The sequence below is a fragment of the Squalius cephalus genome (assembly GCF_949319135.1).
Source record: "Squalius cephalus genome assembly, chromosome: 2".
NCBI lineage: Eukaryota > Metazoa > Chordata > Actinopteri > Cypriniformes > Leuciscidae > Squalius > Squalius cephalus.
Window position 1 is genome coordinate 18,908,989 of NC_137123.1, and position 17,441 is coordinate 18,926,429.

The 17,441-nt window shown below is 37.7% G+C and overlaps 1 protein-coding gene across 1 annotated transcript; it reads left to right on the forward strand.

Annotated features, from left to right (window-relative positions):
• The first annotated feature begins 5,166 nt into the window (after nucleotides 1-5,166).
• prokr1a (prokineticin receptor 1a) lies at nucleotides 5,167-15,147 on the forward strand. The gene is made up of 3 exons (XM_079864193.1): nucleotides 5,167-5,317; nucleotides 7,983-8,521; nucleotides 13,136-15,147. Exons 2-3 carry the CDS (start codon nucleotides 8,055-8,057, stop codon nucleotides 13,839-13,841), a joined length of 1,173 nt encoding a protein of 390 aa, XP_079720319.1. The 5' UTR covers nucleotides 5,167-5,317; nucleotides 7,983-8,054; the 3' UTR covers nucleotides 13,842-15,147.
• Nucleotides 15,148-17,441: the final 2,294 nt, after the last annotated feature.

The window sequence follows — 17,441 nt, forward strand, 5'->3', positions numbered from 1 at the left end:
TTTTTTGTTTTGTTTTTATATCAGTGTTAGTGAATGATTCAATGACTCAGTCTTAAAGATTTGTTTCATTATTGGATGAATCTAGCCTGGAAATCCAGACCTAAATCTTTTTTGAATTTGAAAATCTCACTGCACGCAATTGGATAACACTACGACCAATCACAACAAGCCCCATACGCTTAGCTACCAGCGGAGCTAACTGGTAGATTATACTCTTACCGTATCCGCTCGGCAAAACAGCAAAAACGTCCTTCTTGCAAAGGAACGATTTGAGCACCGTCTTCTGTTCCTATTTTAGATAAAATGCCAAGTCTAACTCGTTCATTGTAGCGGCCAAAGCCGTTTCAAACAACTGGTGTTCATCCATAGCCATCTTGCAATGTTTAGTAATGACTTCGACGTCACAGCGCTGTCGTCATCTCGCCTCTGGCCCGCCTATATCAGATTACCCGATGTGATTGGTGCAGCTCAGATCGAGGGGCATATTTAATGAGCATCATTACTCGACACCAGAGTAACTCGCTGAGCAAATTCAACTTGTGCTCTCGCGAGAACTCTGGATTACCAGGGTAGGACGAATCAGCATTTTTGAATGAATGTCTTGAATGAATGATTCAATGACAAATACATTTTTAACAGTCACTTGTCGCCACCTACTGGCGTAACGATGTAATCGACACAATCGTTATTTGAAGCGCCGAGTTACTTTCAAAGGGTGAGTAAATGATGACAGAATTTTCACTTTTGGGTGAATCGTTGTCATTTAGGGATAAGATGGCGTGGGTTTTTGAACCGAGAACACAATCTTTTAACGATTAATCGGACAGCTCTACTGTCCACCATTAAAGCCTCACTGCTTCTTCACTTCCTGCTATGAGCTTCACTTAATATGACGGGAACATTGTAGTTCTGTTCTGCTATGTTGCTCATAACTCTCTATAAGATCTATGTTTTATATTCAGCTGCTTGTAGCTTCAGTGCTGCTTTTATGGCTCACTTTTCCCAGGACACTGAGTGATTTAGAGAATGAGATGGATATTTTTGTCCACGCAGCAATCTACCGTCCTCTCCCATCAGTGTCAGAGCTGTAAATTTAGAGGGTGTTCAGGAATAATTCTGTCAGGAGTGAAAGATTGTGTGTGTGGAGGAAAGTATGATGCTCTTTGATAGAATCTGTGCTCTACATGTGAGTAAATCTTTAACACGACACCTGTTAAATTTCTTCTGCACGTCCAGATGCTTGTCCTGCAGGAGCTCCTCTCGTGAATCCCACGAAAATGTGTCTAGGTCATTTCAAGCCTAAATTAAAGGGGGGAAAAAATTACATCATAAAAAAATGTAAAATCACTTTTTCCCTCGCAATTGCGAGATTACATTTTGCAATTTTGACCTTTTTCTTGCAATTCTGACTTTTTCTCGCAATTGCGAGTTTATATCTTGTGTGAGGAGTTGCCAGCAACACACAAAAACCAGCTGGGGAGCAATCACCAAGCCCAGCTGAAGGCATTCAGTCAGTCTCCTAGACAGAGATATAAACACCAGTGGAGAAAGAAGAGGTAGAGATTATTCTCTGAACTGAGACTAACGCTTGTGCTTTTGTTTCTTTGCCAGAGAGTGACTAACAGGAGGTTGGTGTTAGGGACTCTCCGCCAGCAGACCTCCTCACTGACTGAAGACTGTCTGCTCAACGGACTTTCACCCTCACTCACCCAAACCACGAAGACACTCTCACTGGGAAACACTAAAAGGAGCACTACTTTACGGAGACATGGACCTGAGGATTACAGTCAAGCATCCACTGGTCTACTTTCCTTATATTTGCTCACTTGTAAATAAATACACCCTCCGGGTTGAACTCACTTCCTCGTGTCCGTTCTCCTTTTACCCCTCAGGAACCCGCTACACTTGCAATTTTGACTTTTCTTGCAATTGCAAGTTTATTTCTTGCAATTGCAAGTTTATATCTTGCAATTCTGACTTTCTCGCAATTCTTTTTTTTCTCACAATTCTAAAGTTTTTGCAATTCTGATTGTTTTCTTGCAATTACAAGTTTATATCTCGCAATTCTGACTTGCAACTGAGAAAAAAGTCAGAATTGCTAGATGTAAACTTGCAATTGTGAGAAAAAGTCAGAATTGTGAGACTCAACATTACCTTATTTTTTTTTATTCAGTGGCGAAAACAAGCTTCTATAGTAATATGCTTAATTGTTATGAAAATAATGTGATAAAAAAAAGTAAAGTCCTCATTGACTTTAAAGGAGAACTCCGGTCAATTTTAACATTGAGCTCATTTTTTTGTAAATTTGGAGTGCTGTCAGTACAGAGAACAACGAAAAAAATCGATGTTGCCTACACCGTGTTATCCTCTTTTTAAAATTCGCACCCTGTTGACTTCAATGGGGCAAGTTTTAAACCTGCTTTTAGCCTCTTAACATCCTTGATGTGTCATTACAAGTGCACAGCCAATGTGAGTGATTCCTTCAGAGTGAACACGGTGAATCTGACTGCAGTAGATGTGAAAGATATGAATAAAAATGAAGTTAATTCGGCCAGCGCACATACCTGTATTTACATCCTGTTTTCGGTCGAAGCCCACAGAAGTCGATTGTCGAGTTCACGCGCGTGATCATAGGTATCTAAGCAACAGTGGAGAACTCGACAATCGACTACTGTGGGCTTCGACCGAAAACAGGATGTAAATACAGGTATGAGCGCTGGCCGAATTAACTTCATTTTTATTCATATCTTTCACATCTACTGCAGTCAGATTCACCGTGTTCACTCTGAAGGAATCACTCACATTGGCTGTGCACTTGTAATGACACATCAAGGATGTTAAGAGGCTAAAAGGGGGTTTAAAACTTGCCCCGTTTAAGTCAGCAGGGTGCGGATTTTAAAAAGAGGATAACACGGTGTAGGCAACACCGATTTTTGTCGTTGTTCTCTGTACTGACAGCACTCCAAATTTACAAAAAAATGAGCTCAATGTTAAAATTGACCGGAGTTCTCCTTTAAGTGAAATCTGTATTAGTCTTTCTTCAGTCTGTATTTTGATTTCTGGGAGAAAATGGAGAGGACATGTTTCGAACTATTGATTTATTTGCCCAATGAAATTACCTGATGAAATCTCTTCTCGTCGGGTATCGGGGTCAATTGCTGACCCTTTAACGCCATATCAGTAATTTATGTCTAAGGATGAACTAGATTGTTTCTCTCAAGGTTTTCTCAGTCTTCAGTCCTGCTTAACCAGAGACAGAATGATATCAAAGGATGAAATGAGTACAGAAAAATGAATTATGACCAGACTGAATATCATGTTCCCAATCACACTTCCCAATAAACCGAACGAGAACAAGTCACCTTTATTTACTTATAATTGAATTCAGACCACAAAAATCTGGAATGGAAAAGAGTACTTAAATTACCGAATAAGAAATGCTCTACAAATGCGCATTTATTGCTCCCGAAGGGCCTTTAAATAAGAACACCCATAAAAAGACATACCTGGACTATAAATAATGAATGTACTGTCAACCCTTTGCAGCTGATCCAGAATGCTGCAGCAATAGTGGTCTTTACTGAGCCGAAGAGAGCGCGCGTCACACCTCTCCTCATAAAATTGCAGTGGTTGCCAATTGCCGCTTGCATCAAATTCAAGGCTCTGATGTTAGCCCACAGAACAACCACTGGCTTTACACCTTTATACCTAAACTCACTGCTTCAGACCTTTGTGCCCTACAGAAGCTTGAGTTCTGCAAGTGAACGGCGCCTTGTGGTGCCATCATCCCAAAGAGGCACAAAATCACTTTCAAGGACCTTCACCTTGACTGTTCCAAGCTGGTGGAATGACCTGCCTATATCTCAACATGAGCTGCTGAGTCTTTAGCCCTTTTTCAAGAAAAATGCTGAAGACGCATCTTTTTCATCAACACTTGACCCATTAATAGAGTATAGTGCCGTTATGACGTCAGTTTGTAGGCTAATTGGCAGTTAGCATCACGCATGCTGGTTCCCTCGACAAAACCCAATAAGAAATACTTGTTTATCTGTATTTATCAATGCATTGTAGATGTAGGCTATATTTTGTTTTTGTTCTTGGTGTTCAATAAACATTTTTTAAAAAACAATAGGATTTTCCAATATGATTTTGGATTATCGCTAAAAACAAGCTTTTTTGTTTGATACATACACGTTTTGTCCATCAAGATAATTAGACGAACAGATGAACACAAATTTTATGAATTTTGAAGCCAAATTGCAGTCGCCAGAAGTAAAAAGCTAAAAAGGAACTACACCACGGTCCCACGAATTCAACTAAGCTTCCGACAACTCTTTCAGTTTATATCTAAAAACATTTTCCCAAAACATTTTAGTTATAATAGTTTGTAATGAGGCTGTAAAAACGGACTGATTTTACCCGTTCAGCGTGATGTTAGCAAGCGCCGTTTTCAAGAAACATACCATCTTAAAAAAAAATCACGAGTGGGGTAATATTTAAGTATTTTATGTCGTAGAATAAACCGTGAAAGCGTCTTGAGCTTGTGTTCACCACAGACCTAATTTCAGCCATTTAACCAAAACCCCATTCAAAAACATTTTAGAGAGCTAATTCTCACTCGCTTCCGCGTTTTGGCCTACAAAGTGATTTCACCTATCTTAAAAAAAAAAAAAAAAAAAAAATTGCTACATGTAGTCTATAGCCTACTGTGCTAGAATAATAAATGTTGGTTGATTGCTTGTATTGCTCTCCTCATTTGTTAGGCTACATTAATAATGAATAATAATCGGAATAAACAAATTCACAGGTCCAACTGTAGCCGTTTGCCAAGCAATTAACTTAGTGACATGATCGCGTAGTTCTTCGAGAATTAAGTCAACTTTTACAAACGTATCTTAAATAAATCCAGCACACAGAGCTCCTAAAAAATGCACATGCATGCATAGCGTCGACAGTAAATTCTGCGCTAATGGCGCGTTTATTAATGGCATATTTTACGGTTTCGTAGTTCGTCCAGTCAGAATTTACTGTCGACGCTATGCATACATGTGCATTTTTTAGGAGCTCTGTGTGCTGGATTTATTTAAGATACGTTTGTAAAAGTTGACTTAATTCTCGAAGAGGTACGCGATCATGTGACCCGGGCCGCAGACACACGCACTGCCGCTGGAGGGCAGAGGAGCTGCTTCATTCATCATCAACATCAGCACTGCGATCACACAGCAGACACTAGAGGAGACTCGTCTGAAGAAGATGCGCTGATGTCCTCACCCCGAGATCAAGACGGGTTTAACACGGTGGGATTAATACTGTGAAGGTAGGACATTTTCATGTCTGAAGGGAAAGTTAAATCGTTGTGGGAGTTTTCCTGTAGTCTACTCTGCGCCTTTTTCTGTAAAAAAAAAATATATATAAAAATATAAAAAATGTTTTGACTGTATAATGGCGTATAGACTACAAAGAATGTATCTTAGAAGTTTGGAACCAATTAATTCTGAGGCTGCCGTTGACCTGTGAACCAGAACCACAAACCAGTGAATAGCTCTCAAAAAAATAGTTTCATAAGAGCAGAATATATTTACAACTCAGACTGAAGCGCGTGTATTGTTTATGCATTTTGAACGATTTATTGTGAATAGTTTAGTATAGGTATGTGTTTGCTGATTGCAGTCAATAATGCAAACGTTTATGATTTCACTTTATCTACAGTGCTTGTTTTGCCCATGACTGATCAACATAAATCTAATCTAATCTTATTATATTGCCATTCCTAAATAGGAGTCACATTTTGGCTGTTCCACAAAGTAACTGTAAATGCATTTTAAGTATACATGCAAAAAAAAAAAAAAAAAAAAAAAAAAAAAAAAGCACCTCTTAGAATTTAAACCTGTGTTGTGGAAGCTTAATGCAACTTTTTTAGTCCAGTCATGCATTTATAAATATTTTGAAAAACTGTTTGATTACTTGTCATTTAATAGCACTAAAAAGCTATTCATTTCCAGTATATGTCACTCATAGTTGGGACTGACACAATATTTGTTATACCAGCCTCATACTGTACCACCAGATAACAAAAGAAATCAAAAGCACGAGGAGAGGCAACTGAAAACACCCAATTAGTACACAAAAAGTCTACTGAATTACGTTCTGTTTTAAATAAAAAGAAGCGCAGCTAAGTCTTAATGAAACATGCTTCTAAATCTGAGCATTATCATAAATCTATCCCTAATGTGGCCATCTGTGAGCTCTCTGAACTTCTCTGAATAAAAATCTGTAACTGCCAGATAAGAAACACATTTTTGACTCACGGAGAGGGTTATGAATAGCTATTTTCTTCCATTAAAAGCACTCTTCACCCCAAAGTGAATATTTTGTTGTCATTTATTCACCCTCATGTCAGACCGCCCCCATATAATTGTATTTCTTCCATAAAAGACCAAAATGATATGTTAGGCAGAATGTGTGAGCTCTTGCTGACTATACGCTCTTAAAATAAAGGTTCTTTATTTTCATCAGTGGTTCCATGAAGGTTTCCTTTCCACAAAAGGTTCTATATAGTGGGTCTTCAGATTGTTAAAAGGTTCTTCACACTAAGGAAAAGTTATTTTCAGAACTGATCGCTTTAAGTTTCTTTGGGGAACCAAAAATCATTCTTAATAAAGGGTTTTTTTTTCTTCGCAATGATGCCATAAAAGATTTTTGGTTCCTCAGTGAATCTTTCAGTGAACAGTGAACAGTCCTCCTGTGGTGAAAATCAAGCTTTTAATGTTGTTTATGTCTCTGTGGTGTTTTTAATATGCTTTAAGACAAACCATGTGTAAATTCATAAGTCGACACCATTGCTGAGTATTTTCTCCTTAAATCTGCAGTGAACCAAAGACAGTCTCAAAAACACGGTTTGAAATCTCGCTGGTGTTTCTGACGTCACAAACTACCTTGTAACCAATCAGATCAACGTGTGATCGCCAACGAGTGGATCTCTGAGCTGGTGTGAGTGAGTGGAGGCGGGGCTCATTTGCATATTCATAGAACCACATATACTAAATGAGACAAGGGTGTAGAGTTACATTTAAGCATGAAGAAAAAAAATTCTTTAAATGTGTCATTTTGGTGATCAAAGATGAGTTTTAAGGGATACGATTATTGACTACAGGGGGACTTTAAAATAACTTTTTGTGCGTGTGTGTGTGTGATTAACATTTTATTGACCTGAAGATTATAAAGAACATTTTGTGCAATGGAAAAGTGTGGGCTAATTTATTAATAAAAATAAAGGCTAATTTAAAATACAAAAAAATATTGGCCATTTTTAATGTTATTGGTCAGATAAGAAAATTTGTACGATATATTTAAGCCGATAAATAATGTATTATTTCCTTCAGCTGAGACACTTTAGATGCGCACTGTTCAACATGATGGTTTTTAATTGCTTGAAATATGATTTAAATATGAAATTATGAGGCTCTCAAAAATTATATTAAAATGTGGATTTAGATTTATCAGCAAATATATTGGTTATCGACTAAATATAAAGAATTATCGGTTTCATCTCGGTGCATCCCTAAAAAATACTTTAATGCAATATAAATAATAATTAACAATATCATTTTGGTTACAGCTGTATTTTTGTCAGCTGAAAAAATAAAATAATATAATATAAGTTTAAGTACTATAATTACTAAAACTGAAATAAAAATAAATTAAAGCTAGAAAGAAATATTACAGAATTGAAACTGACAAAATAAAAACTTAAAATAAAAAATAATTTAAAATGATAACAAATACTATAATATTATATAAACATAACTAACAACATTTGTTCCCTGGGCTGTTTTCGTTCATTTAAATAAAGCATAAATAAAAAACCAAAAATTGTTTTAAAAAATTAAGTTTTTCCAAATGCTTCGAGGCTAAAACTGCCAAACTGTGATGAATGTCCTTTGAAAGTATGTTGTGGAAGCTCATTTTCTTCATTTTTGCAGCTGACAACAGATGTGCATTGGAGAAAGAGTATGGAAGACCCTGGTTCTTTAACAGACCAGTAAAAAGAGAAGATGGGAGAAGACAACAGAAGCACCTCCACCAGCACATGGACCCTCATCCACCCGTCAGGAAGCCCTCACGACCTCATGACCCCGAATTACGACATCCCCCTGGACTACGAGGTCCCGGTGGACGAGATCCCGGACACGACTCAGGGACGCCCGTTCTTCGTGGCCACCATCGTCATCGCGGTGGTCTTGGTCTCCATCATGCTGGTCTGCGGCGTTGGGAATTGCGTCTTTATTACGTCATTGGCGCGTTACAAAAAACTCAGGAATCTCACTAATTTACTCATCGCCAACTTGGCAATATCAGACTTCCTGGTGGCGACTGTGTGCTGCCCGTTTCTGGTGGATTATTACGTGGTCAAACAGCTGTCATGGGATCATGGGATTGTGCTTTGCGTCTCCATTAACTACCTGAGGACTGTGTCTCTCTACGTGTCCACTAATGCCCTGCTAGCCATCGCGGTGGACAGGTGAGTTGGTCTCTCTGAGCTCGTGCTGCATGAGTGGGAGAGTTTCTTTAACCCAAGACTTTAAGAGTTGGGATTTGTTTATTAAATGATCATGGCAAATTGGTATTGGTCAGAAGGCAACAAGTTTGTGAGACCTAGGCTGCGTCCGAAATCGCATACTCTCTTGAGTAACTTACTTATTTAATTTTGAATAAGTAATTATTCCACAACCGCTAAAAAAAGTATGTTCTCTATTATAATTAATGTATGGGATAGTAAAGTGTCCATCGTATCCACACTTCAGAATCTCACTGGAAGTATTAGGTAATCCGGGTACTTTTTTTCCTACTCTTTTATGAGTAGGCCTACTGTGAATTCAGACATAATTATTTTGTCACATAGGCCTACTGTTTTTCGCTTACTATATAGTAGTGAAGTATGCGATTTCGGATGCAAAATAGGGCCATAAATTCTTAGTCATTTTGAAAGAAATTAATACCTTTATTCAGCAAAGACACATTCAATTGATCAAAAGTGATAATAAAGACATTTACAATGTTACAAAGGATTTCTATTTCAAATAAATGTTGTTCTATTGAACTTTATATACACCAATGAATCCTGAAAATGAAAATGTATCATGGTTTCCACAAAAATATGAAACAGCACAACTGTTTTCAACATTGATCATAATCATAAATGTTTGAGCATCAGATCATCATATTAGAATGATTTCTGAAGGATCATGTGACACTGAAGACTGGAGTAATGATGCTAAAAATTCAGCTTTGATCACAGGAATAAATTACATTTTAAAATATATTGACATAGAACAGTGTTAAATTAAAAACTTAAAAACTAAATAATTTAAAAATAATTTAAATTATATTAATATTTCTTGATATTAATGTTTTATTATATTTTTATTTCATAAGAGACTAATTTAAAAAACATAAAAAATCCTATCGACCGCAAACGTTTGTATACAATATTAATATTGAATGCCAATTTTGCCTAAATTAGGCTGTCATACATCTATCACTGTTATTCAGCTTTTTAACTTACATTTTTAAAAGTTAGTAAAAAGTTGGGGTCCGTTCTTTATTCCTCTCTTAATACATCTGAGCTGATTTGACAGATGCCAGATCTTCTAATCGTAATAACTGATCTCTGGCTAATTTGGTTCTTCAGAGGAATTTGTGGATTTGATTAAAATACCAATGTCTGGGACAGACTTACACTAACAAACCCATCCAATCAAACTAACAATCCTGGATCATGTCATATCGTCAGCAGTAAAATCCAGATGACAGAGTAATCCACGGACGAAGAACGGCTCCTCAACACGGCTGTCTAGTTCAGTTAATTGTATGTTAGATAATACTCTCTCTTCGGGTTATTTCATTTCTATCGTATTCATGGAAGATGCCAAGTGAAAAATTGAAATTGAAAATCGCTTGAACACATAAATTCCTGTTTATGACTCCCAATCTTACAAGATGGAATTTCTCAGAAAGACTTGAAGGCAGGATCAGGTTCAGATTTAGGAGAGACTGCAGAAGTCATTCATACATTCGGATGCTTTCTGAGGGGCAGCTGCACCTGCATGTGAGGAATTGCTCTGTGCTTGCATCACATTTGGTCATTTACTCAGGCTAAGCTAGTTAGCATGTCAGTATTTGAATGGCCTGGCAGAACGTGCTGTATTTATGCTCATGTAAACCGAGGCCTTATAGATGTCACGTTTGCTAGCATGTCATGAAATCAGCATCTGGCACACAGAACGGTACATCCAACAGTCTCGCCGCCTCTGAAGATCTTACTGTTAAAGGAACACACCGACTTTTTGGGACTTTAGCTTATTCACCATAGCCCCCAGAGTTAGATAAGTCCATACATACCTTTATCATCTCCGTGCGTGCCGTAACTGTCTGACGCACCCAGCGCTAGCCTAGCTTAGCACAAAGACTGGAGGTAAACGGCTCCAGCTAGCATACTGCTCCCAATAAGTGACAAAATAACGCCAACATTTTCCTGCTTACATGTTGTGATTTGGAGCATTATGCTAGCTGGAGCCGTTTAGCTCCAGTCTTTGTGCTAAGTTAGGCTAGCGGTGGGTGCGTCAGACAGTTACGGCACGCACGGAGATGATAAAGGTATGTATGGGCTTATCTAACTCTGGGGGATACGGTGAATAAGCTAAAGTTGTGAATAATAAAAAGTCGGCGTGTTCCTTTAACCCATTCGTCAGTCCGTGCTGCAGTTTGGTTATTTTTGAACAATCTATTCTCAAGCACATTTCAGTAAATAGCAGGACAGATATCACTTTAAAATGACAATAAAACTTAATGAGCTGAGTGTCTACTAAGGCAGCTACCTTATAAGGCAACATCCTAACTGAAATTAAGCCTTGTAAGTTTAATTTATTGCTATAGAGTTTGACAAAATGACACTTTAATAAGCATCCAAACACATAGCACGCTAAATATATATTGGCTAAGAAGCCAAGTTTACATGATACTGTTTTCAACTAAAAACGTGAATTTGTGAAAACGGTGATGTTGTTTTGGCGGATCCGTATGAATGGAGATTGTTTTTGACAACGTAAAAAAAAAAACACAAAAAAAATACATTTTTAATTAGACAACTATTTTAGCAATATTTTCAGTATTGAACAACTACAAAAATGCGAATTTGTGAAAACTTTTCCATATAATGCAGCATTTAGCCAAAAGAAGTTACCTGGGACAGACTATAATGCCTTTAAATGTTCCCTACTTAGGGTGCTCGCTAGGTTTTGGAACAGAGCCGCTGTCGTATCTTAGAATCCCATTCATGAAATCATCCAACCTGTTGCTCCGAGCAGAACTCCGACTTCTTATTTGGGATCAAGTAGCACAGATAATACATATCAATAGTAAATTTAATAAAGTATAAAAGTCTTTAGTCTGCCCATGCATCACAGTAACTGAAAGTACGTTCTGTTCACTCCTGCCAAGAGACTCCGCTCCCTATTGAAGGTTTCCTATGGGAAGAACAGAATTCTTTGGAACATCAGAATTTCAAGTTACATACAGATTAATTAACAAATTAAATCTGTATTTACTAGTAATACATTTGGAATCATTACAGAGAGGGACAGATTTCAGATCTCAAAACAAGATGAGCCTTGAGCAAAGAGCTGTTCATCAAAATAGACAGAGTGGAAATGTGTAGAAATAGTGCTGTACCTTTGAGTTAGAGAACAAGAGATGCTATTCGCCGTGAATGTCAAAAGGTTATGGGATATCTCATTAAGGACGGGGAGCAGTGATCAGATCAGACAGAGAGATCAGAGAGTCAGTGCGTGTGTTAATAGACCGCTGTGTGCCAGACCAAAATAATCCTGATTCATTTTCCACGTTTGAGCCTTGAACAGAGATACGCTCTGAGGTGTTTAATAAATACCATTACAGATCTACCAAAAACACCCACCCACACCACACACCAGATCCGTTCGAAATGCTCACAGTTTCCTGGTCCACACCCAGTCCAAAATTCTGAATTTATGCCATTTTGGAAAATCTAATACCAGTCAAAAGTTTGGACACGTCAAGGTTTTTTTATGTTTTTTGAAGGATCATGTGTGAAGACTGGAGTAATGATGCTGAAAATTCAGCTTTGATCACAGGAATAAATTACATTTTAAAATAGCCTATAACACAGGAAGACAGGATAATTTAGGCAACTTTAATGTACATTTCTCCCGAGTAATTCATATAAGCTTATGAGCTCATGTGAGCTTTATATAAAATATGATCCTTACATTTTTGCTTTTTGTCTCTGGAACATTGTCCCTGTACTTCTTGGTTACTGATTTTTCTTGTAAAAAGATTTTTTTTTTGTCTTATTTTGCAATTAAATATTATACTACTAAATAACTACTTGAGAAGCAGCACAGCAGAAGATAAGACCTCTTTAATTTTGCTTTACGGCAAAAGTAATTATTTTCACTTGTTTAAAATATAAACAACTTAAAAAAAATGAGTGAAGCAACACAAAATACACTTTTAGTCAAGAGACAATCTTGTATAAAAAAGCAATGCTGCTTTTCAAGTAGATTCCTTGGATATTTTACTGAAAATTAAAAAAAAGCAAAAAAACAATTGAAAACATTAAGAACAATTTTTTTATTTTTGCATTGAGAGATAAATGTAAGATATTTTGTGATAACTGTCAAGAGTCACAAAACTATGGAAGCTAGCTTGTTTCCACCATAGAATAAAAAATAAAAATGGTTATTGCGACTTTCTATCTAACAATTCTGCCTTTTTTCTCACAATTGCGAGTTTACATGTCGCAATTCTGCCTTTTCCCCTCAGAATTGCATGTTTATATCTCGCTATTCTAACTTTATTTAAAAGTCAGTCTTTTTTCCTTAGAATTGGACTTTATAAACTCGCAATTGTGTGTTATAGCCTAAAGTCAGAATTGCGAGATGTAAACTCGCAATTGTGAGATAAAAAGTCGCAATTATCTTTTCAAATGTTTTATTCTGTGGCGGAAACAAGCTTCCATACAAACCCGTTTCCCCCCTGTTACAAATATCTATGTGTGGATTCGGGCAGTTTTCTCAAAGTTTTCTGTATTCAACAGGTACATGGCTATCGTTCATCCACTGAAGCCCCGTATGAGGTTTCAGACAGCGTACTGGCTAATTTTTGGGGTTTGGATTATCCCAGTCCTCATCGCGGTGCCGTCGGCCTACTTCGCCACCGAACACGAGTACCCGCACAGCACGCTCGGCCACGACAAGAAGATCTTCTGCGCCCAGATCTGGTCTGCGGACCAGCAGATCATGTACCGCTCCTACTTCCTCTTCATCTTCATCGTGGAGTTCTTGGGGCCCGTGGTCACCATGTCAGTCTGCTACGCGCGGATCTCAAAGGAGCTTTGGTTCAAGAGCGTCCCGGGATTTCCCACGGACCAGCTGCGTAAGCGACTACGGCGACGGCGCAGGACAGTCGTGGCGCTGATCGCGGTTCTCGTGGCGTACGTGTTGTGCTGGACGCCGTATTACAGCTTCACGTTGTTACGCGATTTCTACCCGGCGCTGATCACGCGCGGACGTAACTCACTGGTCGTTTTCTACATCATCGAGTGTATCGCTATGAGCAACGGGGTCATTAACACTCTGTGTTTTGTGAGCGCTAGGAACAATGCTGCAAAGTGCCTCGGAGCCATCAAACTCGCTAACTGGCGCTCGCTGACTAGGGCGATAGTCGGCAAGATGGCGGAAGACGACATTAGGACTTCATCCTTGAGAGTGACCGAGGATGTGGAATGTACACAAATTAAGTGAACGGATGAGACGGGAAAATACACTAAAGGTTTGGGGGTCTACTTTGGAAGGATCCGCACAGCATGAACACATGAATTACAGGGCCAAATAAATTAAGACGGACTTCATCAACTGAATTACCAATGAAAAGGTTCAAATCACATAACTGAAGACCCAAATGTGGTTCAGCCACCAACTGCTGTGACATGAAAAATTATGCTGATGAGACCGACTGAACTCGTTTGTGAGCAACATGAAAGTAAAATGATCCCAGATTAATATTCATTGCTTCAAAGACCCACCTTACATCAACAAGCATTTCCAGTGATCGGACCAAAGGTTCTGTGATCAATGTAGATTATAGAGCAGAAATTATGTTGCTGGTTGATTTGAACAGAAGTGCCAAATAAAATGTCTTGTTAGCAATTCATTTTCAGACTAATGTTGCCTCTACCCACATCTTTGCTAACCCTAAACTTCAAAGCTGAAATTATCACTAGTGCCAATAAAACATGCACCCACAACTTTTATTCGTTTTCACACAAATTGTGATTTCAGGAGATTATCCATTAATAAAGACTTATTTTTTCCTGTTTCCTTGCACAATATGTTATGACCAGGGCTTGACATTCATTTTTTTGCTCACCAGCCATAGTGGTTAGTGGTTTTCCAACGTTACTAGCAACTCAGCATTTTCATTGGCCACAATTCTGACATCGATACCATGGGGAAAAACTGCCAAATAAATATTTTTTATATTATCTCATAATTTGACGCACAGATCCATCATACTGTTGCACATGCATTTTCTTTCTCAACTGTTTACCTTCACTTAGTTAAAATATAACTGACTGTTTATGTGAATACTCGCCAAGACCGGCATTGTGAGATTATTTTGTGTGTATTTTACTGTTTAAGCTCAATAAGCAGCGGAAAAAAGAGCTCAATTTAGTCCTGAGAGGTGGCTTTATGTGCCGCACTTTGAGTGTGAGCATAAAATTTGCGGGAATGAGTCAATTTATGTGCAATAAATGCAATCCCACGCTGAAATTCAAGCCCTCAAATTCAAGTTTGTGTGTCGACTCGCTGTCGGTATTGGAAGCGTTTCAGATACTTCAGTATCGATATGTAGCCTATCGAAAAATATATATTTTTGACAACACTATTGCTCTTAGTTTATTATTTCAGATCCCTTTTTAGAAGACTTCTATTGTAAAATGTATGTGTTATAGAATTCAGCACGCCAAAGTGGCTATAGGAGTGACTGCATTACACGCCACTGCTGAAATCCTCGGGCTGGCGGGTGTTCATGTCAAGCCCCGGTTATGACCTCAAAACAATTTTACCATAACACATGCTTTGTAAACAAATACATTTCAATGTTTTCATCTCATAACCAGTTCTATATATATATATATATATATATATGGCTTTTCTGATGAAGTAAACCTGCTCGGTTGCTCACTTGGTACAGATTGCACTTGTGTTATTGAGTCACAATAAAAAAAGAGCTCAAAGAATCTAGCTAAAATGGCATGGTTGCTTCAGCAAATGTGTTTTAACGTCACATTTGCTTTTGCTAACACTGTCAGTTAGATTTAGTGCTGGTGGTATGTTATTTAATAACATTTGAGCACCACTTGATGGATATTTCAACTGTCGCAATAAAAAAGTCCAACCAACGTAATAAAATGGTGTCCTATTCATGTTCATCTGTTTTGAATAAAACGAATGTGTCGCAAAACGTAAGAGCAAAATTATAATAAAGCATTTATGATACAAATAAACAGTTGTGTTAAGTCATTTGAAATGACCCAAACATTGAAAAATCTGGCTGAATATTCACTTTTCCAAAACTTAACATGCATGAAATACAGTTTGTTTTGGATGCAACAACTACAATAATATCTGCCTGCTTGGTCTTCTATAGATCAGAGGAACATCTCAAAAGACTTTGAAGGGTAAATCAGAGATTAATTTAGAAATTACAACTGTTATTAATCTGGGAAGTTAAAAAGAAATAAATACAAAAACAGTAAAGTGAATCTAAACGGAGGAAGACAATTTTCCTTGTGTTCAATCCAAAACACATGTGCACACTTGGGTAAAAGATGAACTTTTGTGTCAAATCAATAAAAAGATAAGTTTCCGTACATGACAGTCATGTCATGCTGTGACTTGTTTTGATCGGATGTAAGACTTTCCTAGTCAGTTTCACGCACTGAGCAAATAGAAAAACAATCTGCAAAGCACATTCGTTCTGTTCCTGGTCAACTGCCAACGTGGTAAAATGATACCTCATTTAAGGCAAATTTCAAAGCAGAATAGCATGCGTCCTTCGAAGAGAAGGCAATCCCATAATGCATTGCACAAGCTAGAAAGCAAGAAAACCGTTGACGAACAGTGAAACAAAAAATGAATTACTAACCATTGAAAACAAATTAACTAAAGGATGATAATTAAAAAATGTTATATTATGCTGCGTTTATGCCGTGTTGTAATTAACCCGTGACTTTTTACTCTGAGCTATTCTCAGACTCGCGATGGCAACGCTATCAACGCCAAAATGAATATGCAGGGGTCATGAGGTAAAAGTCAGAGCACTCAGAAATTTCAGAAGAGCTCTACGAGGAGGTGAATAACTTTCAGAATTCAAAATCTTGTAATTACTGTAATTCCCTGTCTATTTGATGTGCGTGTTTTCATCTGGAAGACATTTCCTGTCAGATGTTAAATATACATTTATAAAACGTCTTTAAGATGTTTATGATTTAGAATGCATGTCAAACTGACTTTTTAAAGATGTTAATCAGATGTTTGTTCACAGCAGACGCTTTCCAAGATGAGCTGCTCTTTAACAGACCTCTTGGAGACGTGCGTGTGCTATCTAATTTCGACATGCCGTCGAGTCTACCTTTCATGATTAGCATTATTTGCATATTGTGAGGTTCAATTTCATTTAGGATGCTGGCTAAGAAGGCATTTGCCTATGTAGACAGCTCACCGTTTTGGAAAAAAAAGACATTGTGCCTCATTCATGAAACACGAGGAGAACAAATTTTCAGAGTTAATCATTTTCGAAACCATTCTTACATAATTCCCGCATCCAATTCAATGCGACAATTTACGTAAGAATGGAATTACGAATGAGTTAGACGCAGATTTGATCTGCTTGTGTGTTAAGTCACGTTTATTAATATATCGCTTTATACAATACAGATTGTTTCAAAGCAGATTTACAGTGATAACAGGAAAATGATTCAGTTATGCAAACAAACAGTTTGTTTTGGCTGTCCAGCAGCTCTATAAGAAAACAGTGTCATTGTTCAGCAGTTCAGAGTTGATTCAGTTCCGTTGTAAAGATGATACATACAGCAGCGTCTTTGCATTTAATAATCAATAATATTGTTGAATATTAAGTGTCCCCAGCTAAGCAAGCAGAGGCGACAGTGGCAAAGAACCCGAACCCACAGAATCACCTGAAAACCTTGGCTCAGTTTCATTGAGAACATATCACACACAACTGATTATGATGCACAACAAAAACTGCATTAACAGGCACATGACATTTACTTTTATATGAGTCGAGCACTGACGAGAGTGCTTTATCACTTTACTGGG